The following is a 20,778-nucleotide window of genomic DNA, read 5'->3' as shown; positions in this document are numbered from 1 at the left end:
ATTTCAGGATCTCTCATATGGTATTTATAATGTATATTTTTATTGAGTGCGCGCAGTACCTTACACTTTTCTGTATTAAATGTCATTTGCCATGTGTCTGACCAGTTCTGAATGCTGTCTAGATCATTTTGAATGACCTTTGCTGCTGCAACAGTGTTTGCCTCCACTCCTATTTTTGTGTCGTCTGCAAATTTAACAAGTTTGCTTACTATACCAGAATCCAAGTCATGAATGTAGATTAGGAATAGCAGAAGACCTAATACTGATCCCTGTGGTACAGCACTGGTTACCTCGCTCCATTTTGAGGTTTCTCCTCTAATCAGTACTTTCTGTTTTCTACATGTTAGCCACTCCATAATCCATGTGCATGCATTTCTTTGAATCCCTACTGCATTCAGTTTACGAATTAATCTTTTATGCAGGACTGTCAAAAGCTTTCTGGAAATCTAAACATACCATGTCACATGCTTTTCAATTATCCATTGTCGATGTTGCATCCTTAAAAAAATCAAGCAGGTTAGTTAGACACGAACAATAACACACACTGTAACTGCAGTTTAACATTACATTTAATAGAATCAGTGAAAAAAAAGTTCTAACTTTAGTGAAGGATGAGCAATATGTTAAATCCTTGCTCTGAATTGTAAAAACAATTATTGTTCATGATATATTTTTCTTGTTTTGCTGTTGATTGCATTATACAGGTTTCATTAATAGATGTTAATTAAAAGAGGTTTTTATGGACAAAACATAAGAGGCATTTTGTGAAATTAACCTGATGTCTTGTCCATTAAAACCTGTTTTAACTGACACAAAGGGCTGGTACGTTACTTTGTCACGTATGTTGTCTAGTGTCAACCCACCTTAAGAAAAACGTCATTTCTTACCTTACAATTATGCATCAAAAACTATGTAGATACAAACGATCAACATTGTTTTACTATTTTGCTAGAATTACTGAGTTTGCACTCTTTGCATTAACATGTCTAATAAAATGTGGTAAAATGCAGCAGTCATTTATGGAACTACTTTACAAAAATAGAACTATATTTACAGCCTACGCCTGGTATGAAGAGATGGCTGCCAAGTGCACTATGAGGGCTGTCAACCGTAGGCCCGAATGAGAGGGACCAGAGGTAATCCAGGATGCTCGCCACTAGACAGGATGGGGGTCCAGCGCCGTGCCCTGACATCAAATGGAAAATCTCTTGAATTTGAAGGCGTAGCACTGGTGGGTCGACTGCTTCGGAGAGGCCTGATTTAGCATGCAGATAATATTCTTTGCCCTTTAACTCTGTCCGGAAGGCCTTTGAGTTTGCTCCTCCTACCCACCCGGGCAAACTGAGCGACATTAAAAAGCTACAAAATGTCCCATTCACCACAAACCAGCAGGTGTGTCCAACAAGAAACACCTGCTTCTGTCATGTATGTTGCAAGAAGAAACTGAGGGTTACCTGGTAAGCAGCTGTAGATTGCGTGTGATGACGCTCTCTGTCGTGAGCATGCTCTCTGCACGAAGGTTTGCTTTTCCTCCTGCGCCGAGACCTCCTGACACAAGGCCTGTTGGGCTCCTCTGCCTCGCTACTGTCCACAGTACCCAAACCACATGCTTGTGGGTTAAAGTTGATATCAAGTGCCTCGCCATGGTCTGGGCCTTTCCTCTTCAATACCTGCTGCTTTCCAATCTGTGACAGGCTGTCTCTCACAGAATGCACAGAGGAGGTTTCTGAATCAGAGAACATGGTCTCTGTGTTGGTGTACTGCCCAGAGGATGGGGAGGTGACAGGCCGATGCTTTGCATATGTCCATTCAGGATCATACTGGGAGTCAGTGTAGTAGGTTTCATCTGAGAGCTTTCGTGGCCGCCTTCTGAACTCGTTTAAATCACATTCATCTTCAGTATCTGAGCCCAATTCATCATAGGCAGAGATAACGCCAGATTCCTTCTCAAGAGCTGTGAACACCTGGCTTTTGGGTTTGGTCAGCAAACTCGGACGGGACTGAAATGTGCTTTGCAGGGCTATCCAGTTTCCATCAGGACTTTGTAAAACAGAAGATGGATCTAGAAAAAAACAATCCTGAATCAATTAACAGAATCACAAGAGGTAGCCCAACAAAAGAAGTTAACTTCACCAAATACTAGGCAAAAGGAGAAGACTGCTGGAACTTTACAATTTGTAGAGATATTATGGCTTAGCAAAGACAAAACTTCAGTTTTGCTTGATTATCTGACAAGGTCAATCAGTTAAATTATTATTTTAGTTTTTCTTTCTTTTTCGTCACTGTTTTTAGTTGATAATTACTGTTATATTTTTGCAAGGAAGAATGATAATTAGGTAATTAACTTAAATAAATAAAAACACAAATCATTTACTTTACTAGGGTGCGTTCCTTATCTTCTAAAGCAGCTGAAAATTGACATCAGTAAATTGAGGATCTTACTAGAATTATCAAGCCTATCCATGCTTCTCCAGCTTGGAAGTGAGGATAGTCTGGGATCATTTTTCAGGCTGGGATATCCCTCTTGGCTCCTCCATGTTGCTTTAGAAATGGTAGACTTCCAGTTGGAATCCATTGGTTGTACTGGAGGTTCGTCACCGGTGAGAGAGAAAGCAGACTGAGATCTCTGAAAAAAGAACAAAACATGGTAAATTAACAGTATTATTTCAAATAAGTAATTTTTACAAGTATTAAAACATATTCATTTTAAATGCTTCACTATAACTTCCTATTTAGTTATTTTTCCCAGATAAACAAATTAAATCAATTAGTTGTACAAACTATGGTTTTTTTTTTTTTTTAATTAATTTGGCTCCACCTAGTGGCCCTTCATATTTACATCTCTTTAGAAGTTGTACTATCCCAATGCCACAGGTGGTATAATTTTAATTCCAAAGCACTGCAATAAATGCTTAAATGCACTCTGGGATACATACAACACACTAAGATGTTGCTCCAATGAAATTTACAGAGAACAGAAGGGTAAACATTTGACAGATAGTGAGAAATATTGCTAAGCAAACAGGTTTTTAAATTATTTCTACAGAAAACAAACAAACAAGTCTCTGTCCCTTATAGCTCTATGAATAGAATTATTGTACATAAAACTATACATCAAAAAATAAAGCGAAATGTAATTAAGGGCCCAAAGGGGTCAAAGCTAATTAAATATTTCATAAATCAGACAGCACACTTTATACTGTTATGGAGGTCTCACATGCAGTTTTGAAATAAACTAACTTTATTGCAAATGTGCACATGTATCATAATTAGCAGCTGGTTAATGACAGAAAAGAAAGCCTAATAAGAATTTCACTCAAAAGATCTTGAAAAAAATGCAACCCTGATAACAAGGTTATACTACAGTGTGCATTTATCAAACCTCGCCTTGAGCTTTAAAATGCTTGCCTATGCTGTACCATGCTTTCACTATGACTATTACACTTTACTATTGGAAACTTTTATAAAAGGGAAGTCAAATACACCACCTAAAAGTAAAGCATCTATTCAGTTCCAATAGGACAAAAGACCCGTAACTCTTATTACATTCACAGACAGAGGGAAACTTCAAACACATCTTTCACAGTTAAACAAAAAAAAAGATTACTGGAAGATCTTAAAAAAGCAGATTTTATTGTGTTTATGCTTTGTTTTTTGTTGTTTTTTTTTCAAATCATGACTTTCTCTGACATTTATAGTTTTATGCAAGTCCTTCTGTCTTCAAAATTGCTGTACAGTCTTTCAGTAAGTATTGACAATACAAATTTAATTACACAGAAAACTCACTGCATTGTATTAATTCCCAGGTGGCTCCCAGTACTAAATGTTACATGAAATTGAAAAGCTAAAATGTTGCTTGTTGGCTGTTTCAACCCTGTTGTGATTTTCTTTTTTTTTTTTTTTTTAAGGTATGGCTATGAAGTCCCTGGGGATACTTCGCTTTGCTTTACTGAATAAAAAATAATGAACTTTAAATCCATGAAATAATATACACAATTCTAAGACACGAGATTCTAACACACAACCGTGACAGCACTGTAACAAATTCCAGTAAGTGTTATTGCATTAATTACTCAAAAAGGCCACTGTTTGTCTCAAAGAAGATTTCATTTTATTTTTCACTGCAGCAGCAATGCCAACTATACATTATACAGTATTTCTTATAAAATGGGTTTGAAGTGGTGTGCAAATGTAAAAACAACAGATGGCAGCATAACATAAGAAATCCAAAGGTGTACACAATGACTGTCAATGGATACTAAGGTTGCAGGGATACTAGAGACCGACACTTTCATAAAACTGAACCAAAACCGCAATTTTTGTACAGTGAAAAAGCATTGGCAGTCTCAGCACTAGGGCTTTTTTTCCTTTTTAGAAACTGTTTGCGGGGTCAATGACAATTCATCCCGTTACTAGGTGGACATATTCTAAGAGTCATATTAATAATTTGTGTACATTCAGCAAAAGTATTTTGATTTGATTTTTATACAGTGTGCTAGTACAAGAATATTAGAGTGGGTGGTTTAGTGTATTGCTGGTACTCTCCAGCTGGTAACCTGCCCCTCCCAGCTTGCACAGGCACCGATACGATAAGCAGACCTTTGTGTCTGTTAACAAGACCTTTTTTGCAGGGAAGGAGTGCCGAGATTTCTTCCTACGCTCCATTTACACAGCTTGTTGTGGTGATGTAGGTGTGGCATTTTTAGGTTGGTCAATTTAGCTCAGTCTAGCTTTGCAGTAAAACAGTTGTGTATGTGTGTTATGCTGACATCAGAAGATACAGTCCAGTACCAGTATATACCCTAGGGGTGTGCAGAAACTCATATTTTCCAAGTGAATTTGAAGTTTTGTTAGGTATTATTCAAATCCAATAAAACGTGTTCATTACTCAACACAAAATGCGGTCTCTTGGTTTCCCTTGTTTACACAATTATTGCGTATCAATCAATAACAAATCTGACAGTATTATTTAATACAGAACATGTTGTGATCAAGCTAATAGTCATTTATGTTTGACAACCAATTACCTATCATACCTTTCTTTGAGATTTGAGAACTTAAAGCCTACGTGGAAACTACATACCTGATGTATTATTTACAGAGTAAACAGACCTTCTATAGCACAAATCTATTGTGTAATTTTAGTCACAATTAGACCTTTAGGTCAACATTTTGAAAACATTTTACACCAGTGCAGCTTGGCAAAGGTTATGTAGTTACATCTGTTAATCCTTCTAGTTATGTATACTAAATAACATGACAATTATGGACATACATTTTTATTATGAATAAATATTTGAAATTGCTGATTAAAAGGCTAAAATATGCAAAGAACACAGAAATTGGACTATAGAACAATGGTAAAAGGTGCTTTGGACTCTTGATGGATGCAAATACTGTAACCTGGCCAAAACAATAGAAAACACATTCCAACATTACAATAGTATGTAATAAAACAAACTTAAATGAGATGGACACAGCAATTATATCAATTAAATGTGCGATTAAAACCAAGATTATATATATATATATATTATATATATATATATATATATATATATATATATGTAATTAAATTGAAAAATCATTCTAAGGAAGGGAGGTTCAAAGCACAACTGAGAGTCTTGTTCCTCTGCTTTAGTCAGTTTAGCATTTGGGTTAACCTTTAATTTTTTTTATTGTTTGGGGTGTCATTTTTCATTTACTTACCCATAAGCTGTAGGATCCTTTGCGGCTCGTCTGAGAGTTGACAGTACTGTGCTCGGAGATTGTCGGGGATGTCAGACCACTGCTTCGGGACAGAGGCCATTCCACCTCAGAGTCTGGCTGCATCTCTGAATTCTTCCTCCTCCTTATAATCTACAATAAAATAAACATATTTTACTTTCATATCTAACCTCCTCTCAGAGGAATTTTTAATTGACAAAGGTTAAACTGACCTCACAGTACTACTTACGAATATACTCGGCATTGTTTTAGTAACATTTTTTGCTACTCAGTTTTGTCACTTTTTTTTTTTTTTTTTTTTTGCAGTTTTATCATTCAAGGCAAAACTTCAAAACTTAGGCCGGATTTTCCAAAGTTGGTAAATTCCTCAGAGTAAAGGTTAGGAATCGACGTTCCAAGTTCTGTATGTTTATGTTGCAAAATCCACTGATAGTCGTGGCACTTTACTGCTGAGTAAGTGTCTTTTAATTCAAAGTAAAATCTCCTGCCCCACTCCAGTAATGAATAATAATTTATAGTTACAGAGCTTGAAGACAACTTCCCCTGAAGCAAGAAAATATGAAAAAAGAGGAAAAACTAGAGTGAAAACTACACTACTTATGCTTTTAGATAACATTATAAAATACCAGCGTGTATTATTTGGTGAAGGAAAAGATAAAGTTGGGCATTCCAGTGGAACAGTAACTAGATCGGTGGATCAAATTAAAATGCAAATATTGACCTAAAACACAATACGAAAGAAAAAGCTGCAAGAATGAGAAAGTCGGAAAATGGAACTGGAGGGGGACCACCAGAAAAGGAAGAATTAACACTAAAATGATTAAATTTCAATTGCAGTGCGTGTTTACGATACAGAGCTGTGTTTTTCTGACTTTTCCTAAATATATGTACTAATTACTGTGACAAAGAAAAAATCGCGTAGCTGCAAAAGTTAGCGAGATAAAATACTGTCATACCTATTCTGACCAGGAGCAGTCAAATTGACCACTATATATATATAAAACATATTATTATTTGTATTTATCAGTCGGGAGAGAGGGAGTTCTTTTATTTCGTATTTCAGTCACATATGTGTTGTTATGTGTCCCGTGGCGGCCACCACCCCCTCCCCCGTTTATAATGCTCTTCGGTTAGAACGCTCATATTGTGTGTCCCGAGACCCGCGTTATAGCGAGGGAGCACTGTATATATGAAAAGGCGCTAGCAAGAATTTTAATATCGACTCACAAAGAGCCAAACAGCAAGGGAGAGAGCGTGAACTTAGTCGCGACAAGGTACTGAATCCCGGGGAAGGGGCGGAGAGCCACCGGCTTCACACAGGGTACATGGCCACGGAGGGGACTTCATCAGAACCTAAAGCTAAGAATGATAGCTTAAAAAGCAAAACAAAAATTTATGTAAAAATATAACTTTACTTACCTTGGAAAATTGATTTTTTTTTTTTTTTTTTTTTACATTTACTCAAAACAGCCCTTACTTAAGAGTAAAAACCTTTACTAACTTTGGAAAATCAAGCTCTGTGTATTTTAGCGTTAAGGGAGAAACAGAAATTACTTACTTTTTGCACAATTGTCGTGGCAAGTTCTTCTATTAGTTCTTCTTTGTTATCACGCAGGTACTGGGCCTCATTTTGCTTCTCCTAGAGAAAATCCACATATTACAAAACCAAGCCATGTGAAAGTGGTACAATTAAAAAAAAAAGTCTGTCTTACCTGGAGCTAGAAACAATACTATTCTATTTACAATGTGGCAACATTGTGTTACTTGCCTACTTTCCATTCAAATAATATTTCTTTGGTTAGGATTAGTGTTCTGCATTTTTGTTGTTTACCTTAACAAATTTTTCCCAGGAATTTTTCTGAGTTTATTTTACAAATATTAAAATAAGGATAAAATCGGTAAAAACATTTATTTTTAATTGAAACATCAGGAAAAATTGGGGGAACAATATCGGCATACACATTTTACATGTGGAATATGCATAGCAGTTCTGGTTTCTGATTAAGTTTAATGCCCCTGGGATGTATGTATGATGAAGAAGAATCTGTGTAAATCAAGGCCACATTTTCCCAAGTAGCTGGTACTTTGTGAACGTTTGGGCAATCGCTGTGCTGACAGAGTTAGTATCTACAGAAGGTATGAACGTGACATCAGCACAAAACAAGCCAGGTGTATGCGCCTTGAAATCATAAAAAGAAAAGAAAATTGACAGAACCAGGCGGTCCGAGGCAATGGGAGTCGAGTCAAAAATCACACTGGACATTTCCATCAGTACGCTCCATAAGTTTACCAAGTACCAACTAAAGCATCATCATTTTCTGTCAAATATTTTACAGTTAAGATTGTCGGTGTTAGGCAGTGTTTAGCTGATGTACAGCTAAACACTGCCTAACACCGCACAACGTCACCAACGCATACCCATCTGCAATAAACTGTAGCTGTCCTGCAAAGCACAGTGCTCTGACAAACTCATTGACACAGTCATTCTGCGCTCTCTTTAGCACGTGTAAAAGCTGCAGAAATGGATTGCTTGTCTCTGTTTACTTTTTTGTTTTAGTTTAATGTGTCGCTTACTTTCAGTATGTTCTTTTATTCTGTCAGCGTGCACATTTTCCTCAATGCAGCAGTATTTACAATGCAATGCATCCTCTGCCTTATATGGCCCACTTCTGCTATTTGGCTTTTTGTATACTTCGAAACATCGTTTTCTTTTGAATATTCATAAACTGACTATCTTTCTCCCCGTTCCTCATCAACTCAAAATACTATATTTTCGGCTATTTTAATTTAGTTTTTGATCAAGCTAGTTACTACGCCCAGCACTTGCCACAATAATCAGCCTTTGATTGGCCATTGACAACTGAATCAGGTGATAATGTGTTTGTGAAGCAACAGAGAACCAATCACATGCGACGTTTGAATGTTATTTGATCATCTGTCTAAACATACGTGCTGTATCCTAGGATATAGTGTAGAGCTGCTTATGTAAAAAAAAAATAATATCATTTTAATCAAAATATTGTGTATTTCCTAAATAAAATAGTACTGGGAAAATACTGAATAGTAGACTAGAAAATCAATAAAAACCATGAACAAACCAGAAATGCAGAACCCTAGTTCTGATTAACCTACCATATTCTTGACACCCACTGTTTGTACATACCTTCATCTTGCACATGAAGGAGTTGTATAAGATTGATATGAGATGTTACTCCTACGGTCCCACAGTCTTTACAATAATTCATTATGTATTGCTCATTCTTGATATTACAATCATGATACTATGATTCAAGAGAGCATTGCTGTCAGTAACATTAAAGGATTATTTATACATGTGCATATGGTACACAAACTGGATCACCACTTTGTAGATCTCACATTTTCCTATATGAAAGATGTAAATATTATGGTAAACAGGTATTGGATTTTGTTCATAGAAATTTGTGACCAAGAAATTTGCTTTTGTACTTTTTAAAATCAGTAACAATTCTGAAAATTTGTTATTAATTCGATATATATATATATATATATATATATATATATATATATATATATGGCAATTAAACAGCAGCTCTGCAACAAGTTTTTGACGTTCCATGAGGAAAATAAGGGGTATCTGCTGTAGTGCAAGCTTCACTTGATGCCTAGGCTGCTCGGGTGAAGGATGTGGAAGTCTCATTTTGACATGGATGAGAGAGTTGCTGAAATGGAATCCTTGTGTAGCAGTCTGGCCGAACAGAATACGCTTCCAAACATTTTTTAGGACGTTTAGCACCACTGACATTTCTTTCTAGATCTCTTTTGCCCTTCCTAACATCCATGTTTACCTGTTTAAGCATACTTCTATATTCTTCCCAATTTTTGGCTATTCCATCTTTCCTGCAAGTCATTTACAGCTGTTTTTTTCCCTAATTTATTCTCATCCCTTCAAAGTTAGCCTTTCTGAAATTATACACTTTAGTTTGTTCAGCCTTTTTCCTGGAATCCCAAGCAATTACAAATTGAACCATATTGTGGGGTTCTACTACGTCTATACTACATAGCATGTCATAGTTGTTTGTGAGCACCAGATCTAAAATTGGTCTGTCTCTTGTCGGATGTGGTCAGGAAGCAGTCATTTACTGCATCAATCAGTTCATTTTCTACGTTTCCACATTCTACTTGATTTTCCCAGTTTATATTGGGAAAATTGAAATCCCCAATGATTACAGTATTCTTGCCCCTGCATGCTTTTCTAATAGCTTCATATAATAATTTGCTGTAATTTCTAATTTTGACCTGGGGCTCTGTATCATACCCCAATAAAAACAACTTTAGTGCTTTTACCCAACAGCTCTACACAAATTGACTTGCTTTGGTTTGTAGACTGAGATAAATGTATGTTTCTTTACTTCTAGCCCATCCCTAACATATAAACCTACACCTCCTCTCCTATCTAGTCTATCTTTTGAGAATACATACCCCTGTAGGACTAAGCCAGGTTTCTGTGATTCAGTTTACATGTGTGCTTCTAGTTCTAACCACTTATTTCAGATGTGTCTGGCATTTAGACACTGGCATTTCATGTTTGATTCTGTGTGACTTGCACCTTTAGCCCTAACTAGATCCTGACTTTGGTTCCCACCCACTCCCCTGCCCAGTTTAAATCCTTTCTGGTCTTCCTGAGGGTCCTTTCTATGCTCCATGCCAGAACATCTGCTCCCCTATCATTAAGGTGTAAGCAATCCTTCTTGAAAAGCTTGCTTTGTCCCCAAAAGGTGCTTCAGTTATCAATGAACCCAAAACCCTCCCTTCTGCAAACTTAAACCAACTACTCTGCTAAACCTCTCCTTCCCTGCTCTCAGAACTGGAAGCACCCCAGAGAATATTACTTTACTCTGTTTCTCTTTAAGCCTGGCAGAGAGTTCAGTGAACCTCTCTTCCAGTACCACTGAGTTCCTCTCACGTATGTTATTTGTCCCTACATGGACAATCACTGTTGGCTCTGCACCTGCCCAATTTGTGACCCGATCTAATCTGTCAATCACATCTTCAACTCTGGCACCAGGGAGACAGATAATACTCCTGTTTACTGGGCCCCTTCTGTAAAACTTCCTGTCTACAAGCCTTATTTTATTCCCCACTATGATCTGTCTCTGACTGTCCCCACTCTGTTGATCAGCGGGCTTGTTTGTAGTACCAACACTATGCTCCACTGTATTACCAAACTGTTCTATAGCCTGCTGCAACTCTTCACTTTCTTCCCCCCTGGTCACAATCAGCCACCTGTTCTTGAGGCCCAAGAGCAAGAAACCTGTTTGCAGGCTCTGGACTCCCAGCTACTCTCCTCCTTCGAGCTGCTGAACTGTTCTACGTTATTCCCTTTTCCTTTTCCCGCTAACTACTGTCCTCTCCCTATTTGGTTCACCGACCTCCGTTTGTCTAGTGGGGCCACATGCAACTACAACGGGGAGTCTACATACTGCTCTAACTCCTGCTGGTCTAGCTGCTCTCCAGCTACTACATTACCTACCAAGCTGTTCCTCTGTACAAAGACCTGCTACTCTCCTGTCACCCACTAGATCTTCCAGCCAGCACACTGCAACAAATACACTCCTAGTTCTTTAGCCAGGATCACTAACTTTATTATGTTTCCTGCTAGTGGTGTCTATCTATATATATACACACACATACACAGTATATATATATAAAATGTAGTCCTTGTGTAGCAGGACTACATCCCCCCAAATGAGCCTGGGAATTAGAGCTAGAATGAGAAACACCTGTAATTAAGCAGGCAGGTACAAAAGCAGGTCAAAATGTTTGTAAGTTGTCTGTTGGTCTCTGTGTGAAGCCCAAAAGGACTTTCTTCTGAGGTCGAAGCCTACAGGGGGCATGGCATTACCAAAAGTTCTACTACTGGTCGGCCAACATTCGCAATATGTCATACTGGTTGCTGGTTTCCAGTCCCACCCACAATGGGAGGGACCTACATGGCTACACATAGAGGAGGCTTTCTGCTCTCTTGTGCCCCCCCTTCCCCTCTCTGCATCTAAATTCCATACTACAGTAATTCTCTGGATGGGGCACAATTTAAAAGGCATTTCTCTTTGTCTGCACCAATTGATGCAAATCATTTGTTCCCACTCTCACTGGGAGACAAAAACTTCATTTGAACAGCTTTCTCAAAAATGTAATTCACCTCATACTCATTTCTTCTGCTCACTGCAGATTCTGCATTGTGTACATAGCAGGGTTCCCAAATCTCCTGACTGTGCTGAAATCCAACCCTAATTATAGGGGCATGATTTCAAAGATCTACGGCCCCATTCTACGTTGCTCCTCATTGTCTATACTGAAGGCCCATTGGGAGAAGGACCTAGGCTTTGCACTTACTGATGCTATCTGGAAATCCATGCTCACCTCGTGTCATTGGTCTGTGCCTGACATGGTGTAATACAGTTTAAAAACTTGCATCGACTCCATCTTTCTAAGGATAAAATGGCCAAAATCTATCCTGACCTGGACCGCCTGTGACAGATGTAAACTCTGGTTGCACCAGAGCTTATTTAGGTGTGTCATAGCAAAGGGGGTGAATACTTATGCAATCAATTATTTTCTGTTTTATATTTGTAATTAATTTAGAACAATTTGTAGATTTTATTTTTCACTTTGACATTATGGACTTTTTTTGTGTTGACCAGAGGCAAAAACTCCTAATTAAATCCATTTTGATTCCATGTTGTAACACAATAAAATGTGGAAACGTCCAAGGGGGGTGAATACTTTTGACAGCCACTGTATATCTTCCATCACTTCCTTAAACCTCATAAGCTATATAAACCTTAATAACAAATTGCTAAGCGAGTCAATCTTTCTTCCTTTTTCTAGAGAGCTTTAGGTTTGCTTCTAATGATTCATGTGGTGTACAGTTTGATTTGGTATTAAAAAAAACAATAAACAGAGGTTAAAAAATCATCTTTTACCATAATGTGTGTGTCTTACAAAGAGAGACCTACAATATTATAGCAATATATATTATATAAGATTTATTCGAATATATTGGGTTTCTGGAATGGTGAATATCACAGTGCATTCAAGGTAATGGAATGGCATCTACACTACAGATTTTTACTGTGTCTAGTTAGCCAAGTGAAGAATAGATATGACCTTGGTAAGAAAAGGGGTCACTATCTAAATGGAGTCTACATAAATCAGATGCATAGCCATTTACAGCTGAACAGCTCTTATGTCCAAATAAACCTAGGCAAGAATATGATTCATGATAATGTGATGGATTTAGGTATCTGTGCTATGAAAAGCCACAAAGACTGTACCACCTGAGGGTGAATAAAGAATAAAGAATTAAGAATAAGAGAAAAAAGCGCTGTGGATCTGGATACAGACCAAACAATCCTGTGTCTGAATCTGAAGGCTGCGAATGTGCACTGAAGGATTTGGTCGGGAGTCAAAGATTATACCCCCTTCCCTGTAATAAAGTTTTCAATATTTGCCCCCCCCCCCCCCCCTCCCTCCCTCCCTCCCTCCCTCCCTCCCTCCCTCTGATTTTCGGTGTTTTACTCTGACTGTCAAGCCATACATGTATCTCAATCACAACTGAGAAATGTGTTAATTGTAAAAAATGTTTTTTTTTTCTGCAGTCCTGTGTGCAGTTAAAAGAAAGTGTGATGCACTCTACCCAAAATATATTCTCAGGTGTTGTTTACCAGCACATTTAAGATAACTCCCTCGAGTGCCCTACAACTCAACTGTGTATGTGTGTGTATTCTACATTACATTACTAATGCTAACTAAGATATATATTAAAACAATGAAAATAATGCACTTTCCTAAATTAATAAAAAAAAATACAATACATTTTTTCAATAAACAAATAAATTAAGAAATGTTATCAACCCACAATAATGCTCACACATGCTCCCCCCCCACCCCCCACCATGATGAGAAGCCCCCTACCTTTAAAAACTCCCAGGTTTAAATATCAGCCTGCATTACAATTATGCTACATAGATAAATATAACTCAGGCATCAATGTTAGCAAACATGGGGTCAAAATTAAAAACTTACCAAACTATCCCTACACTCTTCAGCCTTAGAAATCGCCTCCTCTATTGCTTCCTCTGCAACTCGAAGTGCGACTGTAAGGGTTTCCGCCATACTGTGCCCTTCGGGAAAAATAAAGGTATTTAGTAAGTGAAAGAGAGAGAGGGAGAGTTTCAGTAGACTGTCAGGGCTGTTCTGCCTGTATTCATTATTGTACTCATTTAGCATAATATATATTTTATAGAGCTGTCGTTAAATTGTGATTAATCTTGCGATTAAAAAAAAAAACTCAGTTAATCTTGGTTTTAAATCACATATTTAACTGATACAATTACAGCACCCATCACATTCAAATGTATTTTATTACTGATATTATTATTACTATTATTATTAATATTATCATCATCCAGAAACAGCCCATCATAAAAAAACCTGTTTTCTTATTTCTGGATTCATATTGTTGGCCCCTCTTTATGGTTTTAGATTTATTTACACAAAATTACAGAAACATTACAGCATTTGCTGTTAAATTGTTTGAACTAACTGCTCAAATCATAACAGAGTCAGTTTATTACTTGCATGTCAAATTAAACTGTATATTTTCTTATCTGTTTCCTTTATAAGGCTATCCATTATACTCATAAACTCTTTTTCACTGCCGTTTAAAAAAAAAAAAAAAAAAAGAAAATCTATTAAAATTAAATGTCGTCATTTAAATAAAAAAAGCATTGGTTATACATGGTGTCTCACAGAAAGTAGCCCAGTAAGTATTACAACATACAAAAATAATAATACATCAATAATCCCATGATGGAGCAGACACAGACATGTACAAGAATCCTCGTTATTACAAATTAGTTTTATACAGGAATGTCACTCCCAACATGGAAAATGATGAAGCTTGATTCACAGGCTTGCAGAGATCCTGAATTTTTTAAAAAAGTACTCTGCTGAAACTGACAGGTTTAATCTGTTGTTCTGTTGTTGCTGCCTGTAGCAGAATAACTGTTACAAAGTGTATTTTGAGAAGTGAAGGTGTGTTTAGAGCATTCAGGTTGTACAGCAGACCAAATGCATTCTGTGATACTGGAACTAACAGATACAAGTAATAGTCTTCCTATCCAATGAAGTGTGAGAAAGCATTTTAAAAATAAACTTCCCATTCATAAGTCCTTCACTTTTAGTGCTTTGCTCCATAATGCAGTTCCATGACTAACTTTCTATTCAAACGATGAATTACGGTATGCTGAGAGGGTCAAGACAGATTAACGCACGTTTAAAAAAAAAAAAAGCCCTAATATTTTAAATGTGCCATTCTAAAACTTTTGCTAATTACTTTTTGTTGAGGGTTTATGACAAAAACACCCAAAGTTCACCCAATTTCAAAAGCTTTTCACACATACAAAATCATTAAAAACTAAAATAGAACTAACTTTCTATTGTTGCTCCCACTTTGTAAACATCCACAATGATTAAAAAAAATGTAATTCCTATAAAAAAAAGAAAACAACGAAACAGTTCTCTGAAAACAAAGATGGAATGTGATGGAGCTGACATGGCATGAACATACTTCTCCAGGAATTCTTTGCAATGGCTGGTAACATCAATATTGGCATGTGGTTATTTATTTCATTATTTTATATTCCTTGTTTATTTATCTACATCTCTAAGTACTGGGAACTCATTATCTACAAAGTGTCAAAATGAATAGCTTTACAGTGGAAAGCAAATTATGGGATATTCTTCCTGCAGAAGTTCAGTGTTTTGTCCCTGTGTCTATGGCTACCTGTACAATAGCATCCCTTTTAGAGGTAAACATCATACAGGTTTGTTGGAGATTTAAAGACACCTGCATGAGGGTAACAGCACAGGCCTCAGAGATGGGGGTATCAAGAGATATTTCATATTAGGACAAGTCTATTTGTAGGCCAAGCCTTACTTATCTGACTAGTCACTACTTTATCCCCCTTCAATTGTTATTTTATTTAAAATATTTATTTATTTATTTATTATGCACTATTTCTCAAATGCAGCAATTCATTTCCCATACCAGGCTCTTGCTGACTGGCCTGACCGCTACAAGGAAAGCCATCTTGCATAGTTAAAGACTTGAAGTAAAAAAAGGTTTGCATCACTTATGGTCACCCCACAAAACTATTTATTTATTTATTTATTTATTTATTTATTTATTTGTTTGTTTGTTTGTTTAATGCCAGAACATTATATTTTCTTCTTCTCCCTCTACCCCTATCTGTGCCACTTTGGCAATACATAATGACACCATGTCACACGGCTGGCTGAGTGGTGCCGTCAGATCCAGGAAATGAACACACAGACAGATTAAATGAAATGATGAAGGCGTTTGCTTGCGCCAGTTTATTATAAATAAAAAGGTTTTAAACAGAAAACAGGACACGGCACTTGAGGCCAAAATAAAGAGACAAACAAAACGGATTAACACTAAACAAACGGTGCACGGACAGACAAACAAACACGGTGAGTCTATATAAACAAACAAGTATCGTGCTGGTCCTACCAGCACGCAATAGCAATTGTTATCTTTTTATTTAACTAGTTCTCCTCCGACCTCTCCCGTTCACTACTCACCGAACACCCAACCCCGAGTGAGTAAAACATGCATCTATATATACTGCTGTGCCAGGATTCAATTACGAATTAATTATTCACTTGAATCCCAGCACGTGAATTAATTACGTGCAACCTCGTGCTCACATATTATATACTTTAAATGCACGTGAAGTAATGTGCAATCCCGTGCCTAAATACAACTATACATTTTAAATCACACATGAAACACAGACCCGTTTATATCCCGTGTACCAATGCCTATACACCAACATTAACACACGCAACATACAACACAGAAATGCACACAGGGGCTGCGCACAAGGGGGGGTATATGTGGCAATGTCTCAGCCCCTGTGTGCATTTCTGTGTTGCACACATGGCCTCAATGGCCACCTCCCCCCTTAAAAGCCCAAAAGTCCAGCACAAAGTCCTGGGCCAGAACTGGAGGCTTCAAGGGGCCCACAGGTCGTAAGGCTGTCAACAGCAATGCTGACAGCGGGGTGGCACACTCCTGCCACTCTTCTGCTGCTGGTGGCAACGCCAGCAGCTTCCCAGCTGACAGCGGAAATGCTGTCAGCAGAGACATTAATAGTCCCCAGTCTGGATCCTCCAGCCGGGGTAGTCCTGGCAGCGGAAAGGCTGCTTTACCATAGTCTCCTGACCTCCCCCCTTCTTCGTAGCCGGCAGCTCTCTCTTCCGGGGCTCCGGCCACAGTATCTCCTGCAGCACAAGTGCTGCAGTGGGAGCAGGTCTCCTGACCTCCCCCACGATCTCCGGCAGCAAAACTGCTGCTGGGGTTGGTGGTCTCTGGACCTCCTCCCCCTTCTTCGTGGCCGGCAGCTCCCCTTGGTGGGGTTCCGGCCACAGCACTTCCTGCTGCGATGCGGAGCAACAGGCAGCCCCAGGCGATGCGGAGCAACAGGCAGCCCCAGGCGATGGGGAGCAAAAGGCAGCCCCAGGCGATGCAAGGCTGGCATCCTTGGGCGAAGCGAGTCTGGCATCCTTGGGCAAAGCGAGGCTGGCATCCTTGGGCGAAGCGAGGCTGGCATCCTTGGGCGAAGCGAGGCTGGCATCCTTGGGCGAAGCGAGGCTGGCATCCTTGGGCGAAGCGAGGCTGGCATCCTTGGGCGAAGCGAGGCTGGCATCCTTGGGCGAAGGGAGGCTGGCATCCTTGGGCGAAGCGAGGCTGGCATCCTTGGGCGGTGCGAAACTCAGCTGCAGCTCCTCTTGTGGTGGAGGTGGAAGCAGCAAGCAGTCCTCCCATGTTGGGGAAGACGGAACCAGCAGGTATTCACCCTCTGCTGGTGGAGGTGGGAGGGGCAAGCAGTCCTCCCACGACAATGAAGGCGGAACCAGCAGGTATTCACCCTCTGCTGGTGGAGGTGGGAGGGGCAAGCAGTCCTCCCACGACAATGAAGGCGGAACCAGCAGGTATTCACCCTCTGCTGGTGGAGGAGGCAGAGGCAGCTCCTGCTGCTCTGCTCCTGCCAGTGGAGGTGATGGAAACAGAGGCAGCTCCTGCTGCTCTGCGCCTGGTGGAGGTGGTGGAGGCAGAGGCAACTCCTGCTTTTCTCCTCCTGGTGGCAAAGGCAACGGAGGTGGGAGCAGCGTGTAGTCTCCTGGCGACGGAGGTGGGAGCAGCGTGTAGTCTCCTGGCGACGGAGGTGGGAGCAGCGTGTAGTCTCCTGGCGACGGAGGTGGGAGCAGCGTGTAGTCTCCTGGCGACGGAGGTGGGAGCAGCGTGTAGTCTCCTGGCGACGGAGGTGGGAGCAGCGTGTAGTCTCCCTCTCTTGCAGGGGGCTGGTGCAGCTCTGCCTCTCTTGCAGGGGACTGGTGCGGCTCTGCCTCTCTTGCAGGGGACTGGTGCGGCTCTGCCTCTGAAGGGGAAACCAGCAGGCATTCTTCCTCTGCTGGTTGTGATGGGGAAACCAGCAGGCATTCTTCCTCTGCTGGTGGTGATGGTGGAGGCAGAGGCAGTTCTGGCTCCTCTCCTCGTGATGGTGGGGGAAGTGATACCAGCAGGCATTCACCCTCTGCTGGTGGAAGTGGGGACAGCAGGCATTCAGCCTCTGCTGGTGGAAGTGGAGACAGCAGGCATTTTCCCTCTGCTGGTGGAAGTGGAGACAGCAGGCATTCTCCCTCTGCTGGTGGAAGTGGAGACAGCAGGCATTCTCCCTCTGCTGGTGGAGATGGGGACAGCAGGCATTCTCCCTCTGCTGGTGGAGATGGGGACAGCAGGCATTCTCCCTCTGCTGGTGGAGATGGGGACAGCAGGCATTCTACCTCTGCTGGTGGCCCTGCTACCTGGGCTGCTGTTCTGTTTACAGCTGCCTCCAGGTAGCTGAGGACCAACTCCACACCTTCCTCCAAGGTGTTTGGGGTGTGTTCCCTCTCATACGGCTCCCATCGCTCCCTGTCCATCAGCCACAGGACTCGGATGGCTATGGGCATAGACTGGGCCTCCAGCTCAGCATTGTCCAGGATCCAGTCCCGCAGCCTGATGGCATCTTCTTCCATTGCCCTTTTTTTTATATATTTATTTTTCCCCCAAAAGGACACCTCAACAAAAAAATGCACTTTCCCTGGTCTGACGCTAGGGGCAGCTGTCATCCCGTTCCTGACACCATATGTCACACGGCTGGCTGAGTGGTGCCGTCAGATCCAGGAAATGAACACACAGACAGATGAAATGAAATGATGAAGGTGTTTGCTTGCGCCGGTTTTCCGTAATGACAGTAGTGATGAGTGAAACTGAGCCGCAATGGCTGTGCTCAGTACGTTTATTGCAAAATAAAAGGTTTTAAACAGAAAACAGGACACGGCACTTGAGGCCAAAATAGACAAACAAAACAGATTAACACTTAACAAACGGTGCAAGGACAGACAAACAAACATGGTGAGTTTAAACAAACAAGTATCGTGCTGGTCCTACCAGCACGCAATAGCAATTGTTATCTTTTTATTTATCTAGTTCTCCTCCGACCTCTCCCGTTCACTACTCACCGAACACCCAACCCCGAGTGAGTAAAACGTGCATCTATATATACTGCTGTGTTGGGATTCAATTACTAATTAATTATTCACTTGAATCCCAGCACGTGAATTAATTACGTGCAACCTTGTGCTTATTATATACTTTAAATGCACGTGAAGTGATGTGCAATCCCATGCCTAAATACAACTATACATTTTAAATCACACGTGAAAACACAGACCCGTTTATATCCCGTGTACCAATGCCTATACACCAACATTAACACACGCAACATACAACACAGAAATGCACACAGGGGCGGAGCACATTGCCACACACCATCACATTGAAATACGCTAACCCTTATAAAAGTTTACCATAGTAAAAGCATAGCAAAGATTAATAAAGCACAGTGAAAGCATGGTAAAGCATAGGAAAGCAATGTAAAGAACAGTGAGGTATGGTAAAGCATATTAATAAACATGGTAAACCAGGGTAAATTATGGTTAATACATGGTATTGACATGGAAAAAATAATGGTAAAAGTGCAAAAATACCATGCAAAAAAATACTATGGTAAACTTGTATAAGAGAATGTTAGTCTATATGCTGCTTAGGAAATCTAGAATGTTCTATGGCAGAGACACAATGTACAGCCATAGCCTGCATTTTCAAATGATTCAAACCTCACTGTGCTATAACATTTCACTAAGGTTTTTCCAAAGTTTGAATGGTTACCTGCAATACACTGACTACATCAGGGGAAAACACATTTTAAATGTGTGTGCTATAGAGTTCCAGTTATTTTATAAACAAAAAAAATGTGGTTATTTCCTTGGGAATGTTAAATGATTTTTCAATAAAAATAAAACAAATTCAGGCAGTAATCTAACCAAATGAGAAGAGGATCAAATTAATACACACTCAATTTAAGAGAGCCTTATGCTTTAGCTTCCTCCTGAGCCCATGCTAAATTGAAGAGTTCCCTCAGAAATCTAATTAAAAACTACAAGAAAGGCGGATTTGGCTGGCTGTTCTTACTGCTGCTGCTGCTGCAAAAAAAAAAAAAATTAGCACTGCAATGGCAGCCTCCGCATTCCCTTCCCTGGCACCAGTGGTCCCTTACATTCCTCTACATCATATATAGGGAGCTTTCTATTGCTTGCGTCCATAGGGCCAGGGAGGGGACTATACAGGCTTGGGGAGCATCAGCAGATGCCATTAAAATTGCTGATAAACTAGCCCTCAGCTGTAAATGTCTGATACAGACTCTCAGGGTCCTATGTGGGGTGAGGTGGGGTGGGGTGGGGTGAGGTGGGGGGGTTGCCACCTCTAGAAAGGGGGGAGAATGGGAATGTTCTTTTGTTACATTTTGATGTATTATGTATATCTCATTTCTCAAATAAAAATTTGATCACAAAAAAATCTAATACAATACATAAAGA

At 39.9% G+C, this 20,778-nt stretch overlaps 1 protein-coding gene across 4 annotated transcripts in view; it reads right to left on the bottom strand.

Moving 5' to 3' along the window:
* Positions 1 to 20,778, bottom strand: part of LOC117399485 (rab effector MyRIP-like) — a 198,692-nt gene that overhangs the window by 24,868 nt on the left and 153,046 nt on the right. For all 4 annotated transcript variants that reach the window (XM_059022672.1, XM_059022671.1, XM_059022673.1 and 1 more), the window contains exons 6-10: positions 13,795 to 13,892; positions 7,286 to 7,366; positions 5,710 to 5,859; positions 2,443 to 2,626; positions 1,455 to 2,062 (exon numbers count right to left, since the gene is read on the bottom strand). In XM_059022672.1, coding sequence (XP_058878655.1) covers positions 1,455 to 2,062; positions 2,443 to 2,626; positions 5,710 to 5,859; positions 7,286 to 7,366; positions 13,795 to 13,892 — 1,121 coding nt within the window. The remainder of the gene's footprint in view (positions 1 to 1,454; positions 2,063 to 2,442; positions 2,627 to 5,709; positions 5,860 to 7,285; positions 7,367 to 13,794; positions 13,893 to 20,778) is intronic.

Source organism: Acipenser ruthenus, chromosome 4 (genome assembly GCF_902713425.1).
Source record: "Acipenser ruthenus chromosome 4, fAciRut3.2 maternal haplotype, whole genome shotgun sequence".
Taxonomy (NCBI): Eukaryota; Metazoa; Chordata; class Actinopteri; order Acipenseriformes; family Acipenseridae; genus Acipenser; species Acipenser ruthenus.
The sequence above is the reverse complement of the archived record's forward strand: the minus strand, read 5'-3'. Positions and strand labels throughout refer to the sequence as shown.